This window comes from Microcebus murinus, chromosome 25 (genome assembly GCF_040939455.1).
Source record: "Microcebus murinus isolate Inina chromosome 25, M.murinus_Inina_mat1.0, whole genome shotgun sequence".
Classification (NCBI taxonomy): Eukaryota; Metazoa; Chordata; class Mammalia; order Primates; family Cheirogaleidae; genus Microcebus; species Microcebus murinus.
The window spans coordinates 7,793,562-7,800,618 of NC_134128.1; the positions used below are offsets into that span (position 1 = coordinate 7,793,562).

General features: G+C 56.0%; 1 protein-coding gene across 1 annotated transcript; it reads right to left on the bottom strand.

Moving 5' to 3' along the window:
• Nucleotides 1–446: 446 nt before the first annotated feature.
• Nucleotides 447–2,137, bottom strand: PTF1A (pancreas associated transcription factor 1a). The gene is made up of 2 exons (XM_020284181.2): nucleotides 1,369–2,137; nucleotides 447–978 (listed from the first exon to the last, which is right to left on the bottom strand). Exons 1-2 carry the CDS (start codon nucleotides 2,135–2,137, stop codon nucleotides 776–778), a joined length of 972 nt encoding a protein of 323 aa, XP_020139770.2. The 3' UTR covers nucleotides 447–775.
• Between the last annotated feature and the right edge of the window lie 4,920 nt (nucleotides 2,138–7,057).

Here is a 7,057-nt window from a genome sequence, read left to right on the forward strand (position 1 = left end):
GAGGGGGAAGTCCCCGTCCCTTGGCCGGCCCGGAAAGCAGCTCTCAGCTCCCACCAGACCCAGCGCGTTCGCTTTCACACAGGGTGGGGACGACCTTGGGGAGACCAAACGTCAGTTCCGGCCTTTAGCTTTCCCCTCTGGAAAGTGGGGACAATAAATACTCCACGACTTGTTTGCCTCCTAGGGTATTTGGAAGTTGGGATGCAAATACAGGCAAAGGTAATTGCTATTTAGGGCAGGCGATGCAGATGCAAGGTTGTCATAGAGAGTTGAGACCCAAGCCTCTAAACTACCCCTTTTCAGGTTAAATCTAAATAAAAAGTGATTTCTTACCAGATAGCTACAGTTTGAGTCTCTGACTCAGTTAATTTTCACTGAGTCAGTTGTTTGTAAAGGGATAGCTACCAAATCATGCACTAAACACATAGCCTTAAGAAAAAGGTGTGAATAGCATTTATTAAGAACGCTTAGAAATAAGCCATATCTGGCAATAAATAGGCATGGAGCTTTCGGGCCGGAGTTCTTCCAACGACGCAGGGGTCTGCCGAAGGTGCCAAGAGAATCACAGGCTATTGCATATTTTCAGAAAATCAGGATAAATTATATAAATTATATATTTAAAAAGAGAGCACCTATTTCATTAACAGGGTAATAAATAGATAAATAACAAAGAGTTGATTGCCATTAGAAAAATCTGATTCTTAAATTACATTCCCATTACAGATATTTACATGCACAACATGCACAGAGACGCGGTCGGGCCGCAGCCTGGGACTTAGGACACAAACTCAAAGGGCGGTTCGTTTTCTATGTTGCTGAAGGAAGATTTGCTGTTGAGTTTTCTGGGGTCCTCTGGGGTCCACACTTTGGCTGTCCGGATAATATTTTGCTCTTTGAGTTGTTTCTCATCAGTCCATGAGAGAGAGTGTCCTGCAAGCGGAGGGAGGCCATAATCCGGGTCGCTGGGGGAGGGTGACCCTGGGGAGACGAGGAAAGAAAACAGACTGTGAATGCCTAACCACGTCCCCGGAAGTCCCCTCGGGGTCTTTAGGGTACCCTAAGGGCCACCTCACTCAACAGGCATCTTACAGTTCTACTAGAACGACCTTCTGCCTCCACCCCTCAGTCCCCCGCGCCCCTTTCTCGGAAGCCCAGGAGCTGCCAGTCGGGCCAGACGCGCACCCCGACAGCTGGGTTCAAAGTGTCGGGAGGGGGGACGGGGACCAGAAACGCGACCTGGCGCTAGAGCTTGCCGGGTGCCCACCGACGGCCGGTCCCTCACTGCTTGGCAGTCTGTCCCCCACCCCCGCTCCGGGGCCTCCGCGTGCCAGTCCCTGTCTCCCGGAACTGCGAGGCGGGCGCACTTACGGGTGCCCCGATGGCAGATGATGACCTTCTGGGCCTGGCTGCCCGGGCTGTCCCCGCCCAGGCGCCCGCCGCCTCCCGGCCCCCCGCAGCCGCCCGCGCCGCCGCCGCGCAGCGGCAGGTCGGCCTGCACGAGCTCGCTGAGGAAGTTGATGTAGCCGATGGCCAGGCGCAGCGTGTCCACCTTGGAGAGGCGCTTCTCGTAGGGCAGCGTGGGGATGTGCGAGCGCAGCCCCTCGAAGGCGTCGTTGATGGACTGCATGCGCCGCCGCTCGCGCACGTTGGCCGCCTGCCGCAGCTGCTGCAGCTCGGCCTCGGAGCGCACCCGCCGCCGCCGCCGCGCCGCCGCGCCGCCCAGGCCCCGCAGCCGCGCCCCGGGGGACAGCACGGCCGCCCGCGCGCACGGGTAGGCCAGGCAGGAGGGCGGCGAGCCGGGCGAGTAGGGGAAGCCGCCGGGGGGCGCCCCCGCGTCGCAGCAGTAGCCGCCGCCGTCCCCCGGCTCCCCGGGGCCCCCCGAGGGCGGCGGGCCGAGCGCGAGCGGGCCGGCCGAGGGCGCGGGCTGCAGCAGCAGGCACGCGCCGTCGCGGTGGCAGTACTCGTGCAGCTGGTGGCTGAGGAACTCCACCTCGGCCTGCTCGTCCGCCAGCAGCTCATCGCCGTCCTCCAGAGGGTCGCGGGAGGACTGGTCGGTGAAGAAGTCCTCCTCGTCGAAGTAAGGAGCAGGGAAGGCGTCCAGGCCCCCGGGGAAGTGCTCCAACAGCACGGCGTCCATGCTCGCCGCCGCCGCGGGCCGGGGCGGCCGGCTCGGCCAGGGGTCCCGCGGAGGAGTGCGGGCGCGGGCCCGGCCGCAGCCCCTCCCTCGCGGCCCGCGCCGGCCTCCCTGCAGTGGCGCGGCCGCTGCGCTCCGGGCCGCGCCGCGCTGCGCTGGGGAGGGCCGCGGCGACGCGCTGAGACGCAGGCCCGGCACGCGAGGACTCTTATAGCTACATCCACAGGCGCGTGCCAGGGCCCCGCCGCGCCAGCCAATCAGAGCGCGGGCGCCGGCGCCTGGGGCCCTCGCTCCTTTCGGGAGCTCCCGGGGCGACGGGGAGGCGGGGCCGCGCGGCCCGGCTGCTCCCCTCCCCCCCCCCCAGCCGCCGCCGTGATCCTACCTGCCGCGCGCCGCTCGGGGGACACCTGCGGCCGCGCCCCGCCCCGCCGCCCTGGGGCTGGGACAGCCGCGCGCCGCGTCTTCGCGCAGCCACAGAAGGTTCTCGGGGAGCGCTCTGGTGGCCCAGACGGCGGGAGTGGAGTCCACGTGGCGGCGGTCCTCCTCCGGGGTCGGCGGCAGCCTGGGCAGTCCGAGGGTGCTGCCCTCCGAGGCCGCGGTGGTGCGTTCCGCCACCCCTTACCCGGGCGCGGCGGGGCTCCGGCCTCGGTTGCTTTCGGAGCCTGTAACCCATCTCCCGACTTTTCAGGGCCCCTTGCAGCTTGCGGGGTTTGTGCAGGTGGGGTCGCAAGGCGAGCCCGTCCCCTCCCAGGCGACCCAGACGCGGCGCAGGGGCCAGGGGCGCGCCTCTGCCACACCGCCCGGGAGCCTGGCTCGGGCGCCCCATCCCCGTCCCCAGCGACGCCGGCTCAGCGTCGCCTCCCCGACCCCCCAGCCCTAGGAAGGGAATGGGGACTCGGGAGGGGCCGCCTGCGACAGCAGCTCAGTGGGGCGCGTTTCCACTGCAGCAACTCGAGACCCCAGGGGTTCTGGGCAATAAACCGGGTACAAAAGGAGTCCATGGAATCGTCTGGTCCGGAGCAATCCGGAGGGAGGGCATCGGAGCTAAAGGGCAGAGCGTGAACCGTTTTCAAAGCCCCAGGCTCTCACCTTTCTAACTGGCCACCGGGACCAGCCATGAGTGACTTTTTTTTTTTTCTTTCTCGACCTTTCTTTTCTGGAAAAAACAAACAAACAAACACAAAACGTATGCGCTCTGCCCCAAGACACACTTTATCACAGACTGCGGTGCAGCACGAATCCCTCAGTTTAACAGCAACAAAGAAAACACTGTCCAGGTCGGGCGATTCCTGTTCAAAGCCAAACTCCAGCTTCCGCCCCGGGAGAGTTGGGACGAGCAGCCGGGCGCCTTATTCTCCCAACAGGGCCTGAAAGGAGTCGCCTTCCCAGGCCAGCCGCTTCCTTTTTCTGACCCTTGTCCCGCCAGAACTTCTGTTGGATATTCAGACTCCCCCCAACATCCAAGCCCAGGCCTCCTAAGAACAGTGACTTAAACACAGTTCCTGTTTTTAGACGTCACACAATATTCAACTGACTTTCTGAGACCCAAGAGTGAAGCCCAAAAGACGCATAAGGTTGGGAGACCAGAGATGGCTCCACCGTGAACTGCCAAGAAGCGCAGACAATTTTAATCCAAAGATCGACTGTTTTCCAGCAGGTTCTTTCTTCCATGTGTTAGTTTCTCAACCCATGACCCCCATTTGTGATGAGGCGATTATCTTTAAGTTGATGCAAAAATGGACACGTGATAGAGCCTGCGCTGGAATTTTCTGAATTTAGAATTCTCCTCTGTGATCTCAAAGGCAGGAAGGCTGTAAGTGTGCGTGGGGGTGGGGGGAGGATGGCGTCAGGACCAGGGGTCTAACCAACTGGGGTGCACAGGACTCCCCTTACATTTAAAAGGCCACCCCCTTCCCGCACGTGCTTGGGCTGAAACTAAGTGGAAACAGGCTCTTGGATCAGTCTGGGGACTTGCAGGAGTAACAGACTCCAAAGCCTTACCCAAAACGTGGATAACCATTCGCTGGAGAGAAGACTGGGTTTGAGCCTACCAAGGTCCCTTCTAGAGGGTGGCAGGTTTTCTCTGGTGGATCCAGGTGGCTCTTGAGAAAGTATGTTTGTGTCATGGATGGGGGGGCTGGGAGACATGTGAGTGAGTGGGTATGTATGAGTATCTTTTTATTCAATGTGATTTGAACAATCAGCTTCCGCAGGAATTCATCTTACAGGTTTTTGATGAGTTTGTGGAAAAGTTATTGAAATTTACCTGGGCACCCAGGTGAGTTCGTGGGGGATCCCCTGGCTGGGAGAGGAAAGCTACTGTCTGCAGAGGCTTTGCAGGGACGTCCTGGGCGGCTCCTGGGGCTTTGCGGATGAGCAGAGGGCAGAAGGAAGAGATGTCACCCTCCCTGCCCTCTTCCTCCTCCTCCCTACCCCCACCTCCAATTTTTTCTCTCGGAGACTTACTGATTGTCTGCAGAGTGGCCTTGTTGGGAAGCTGGACAGGGGCTGCAGACACTGACACTGTGTGACACACACACACACACACACACACACACAGTCTTTAAGTAAGACATGATCGTTCTTTTCTCTCATAAAAAGAAGAAAGACTTCTCCGCTAATAAAGGGAATTTTCTCTGGGTCACTGGAGGTCACAGCAGTGTGGACGGCTGCCCTCAGCAACAGGTCCGATGAAGAAGAGACTGCGACTGAGTCTTGTCAGGCTAGAAGCCCCAGTTCTCGTTCCAGCCCCTGCCTCTGCACCCCTGGACCCTCTGGGCAGGGGGACATGAAGTGGCAGGTGATGAAAAGGCCCCAGGTAGCTCATATAGAGAGAGACCTGGGCCCGGAGCTATAAGCCGCCCTGTTCTCTGCTAGGCTCGCCTAGTGGAGCTTCTCTCCATTCTTTGTCCCCATGAGAGGTGTCCCCTAACCTTAGAAAGAATCCCTTCCTCATTGTAAAAGGCATTTCATGCTCCAAGGCGAGCGGCAGAAGGAGGACTTGGTTCTCCCCAGTGCCAAATCCTGGCGAGGCTTCAAGACTCTTCCAAGTCTTTGAACAGGCTGTGCAACCCGGGATTTGGGGCCGAGCCATATTTGTCACCTGTTGAATGTGGACAGATCCCCTTCAGCTTGCGGAAGTAGGAGGATGAACAACAAGCATATCTGGAAGTGCCCCAGAATGTTCATTTCCATCTTTTCTAGCGTTGGTCTCATTCCTTGTACCTATCCTGTCTGAGGGTAGGATAAGTGTAAGATCTTCACATCAAATCAAGGAGATTATGGACATATGGAAAGGACAGGAGGCGCGAGTGAGTCAGGATTCAACACCAGGTTTGGCCGACTCCATAACTCCTGTGTCACGTGTCACCTGTCTGTCCCTTCTTTGCTTAATATAGTTGTTGTCCTATGATTTGCACATGGACTAGATTGTTCACTCCTAACGCAGCCCTGTGAGATCAACTGAGCAGGTATTTTTTGATCATTTACGCATGGAAACAGATTCAGAAAGGCTAACTCTCGGGGGCGGGGGGGGGGCAATGACATGCTGGCACCATGGAGTTACAGGTGGAAGTGAGTGGATTTCCAGCACAAGCGAGTGGAGATCTCAGCCCCGTGTAGGAGGGTTTCCCCTGAGACATTCTCTGCTCTGAGGCTGCTCAGCCTAAAAAATAAGTAAAAAAAGCAGGGCTATGCCCCATTTGGGACTGAGGGTAGGTGGCCCATGGCTGCAGTGAAACAGACAAGCCCCACTTGCTGAACACCCAGCCTCCTTCCTTCTTGTCTTTGCATTTCTGCTTGTTAAACATTAATCTTTAAAGGGAGAAACTCCTAAATGCTGACATAATTATCCAAATAAGTGTTTTCTGTCATGCCAGGGTTTATTGGATGAATAGCAAAGCTTCCGAGCTTTGTCCTTCAGCCTCGTTATCCTGAAAGGTGTTTGAACTTCAGTAATGTAAACACTGCGAGTCATTATTACCGGACTTCTGGATCGTGGCCTCCAAAGTGAGCAGTGGAAAGAAAAACAATGAATTTCATAGAAACAGGAACTTTTTGTTTGTTTGTTTGTTTTCAAAGCTACACGTGTTTTCTGTCTTCGTGTCCACTGGTAGGGCCTCAAATGAATTATGGCATGTACACATGATGGAATGTTCAGCAGCTACGAAAAAGGATGAGAATGCTTTTTCCTATAGTGATGTGAAGTGAGATCCAAGGCACATCGTTAAGTGTAAGAAGCATGAGTGACTTGCATGTTCCCACTTGCATTTTAAAAAGGGGACAGTGAATATATATGTGCGTTCGTATAAGCATCAAATATCTCTAGATGGATACACAAGAAACTCGTGGTGTTGGTTGCATCGAGAAAGGAATTGAGGGGCTAGTGGATAGAATTTTTCCTTGGATATGCCTTTGGATCTTTTTCATTTTTGAAATATATGAATATGTATGAAGGAACATTTTTTGTTTGTTTGTTTTTTTGGGACAGAGTCTCACTTTGTTGCCCAGGCTAGAGTGAGTGCCGTGGCATCAGCCTAGCTCACAGCAACCTCAAACTCCTGGGCTCAAGTGATCCTCCTGCCTCAGCCTCCCGAGTAGCTGGGACTACAGGCATGTGCCACCATGCCTGGCTAATTTTTTCTATATGTATTAGTTGGCCAATTAATTTCTTTCTATTTATAGTAGAGATGGGGGTCTCGCTCTTGCTCAGGCTGGTTTTGAACTCCTGACTTCGAGCAATCCATCCGCCTCGGCCTCCCAGAGTGCTAGAATTACAGGTGTGAGCCGCCACACCCGGCCTATGCAGGAAATTGTTTTACACATATAATGAACTTGTTTTTTTAAAAAAAATTTGGAGGTTATGATCTCTTCATTTGTGCCCTAGAGCTATGGTCCCCAATCACCCCCCTCCCCCTGGGCCTG

Bases quoted from the DNA above. Each gene is read 5' to 3' on its own strand.
- PTF1A (XM_020284181.2), bottom strand. From the start codon at position 2,137: ATGGACGCCGTGCTGTTGGAGCACTTCCCCGGGGGCCTGGACGCCTTC. The intron at 979-1,368 runs GTAAGTGCGCCC...TCGTCTCCCCAG, and splicing joins CATCTGCCATCGGGGCACCC to GGTCACCCTCCCCCAGCGAC.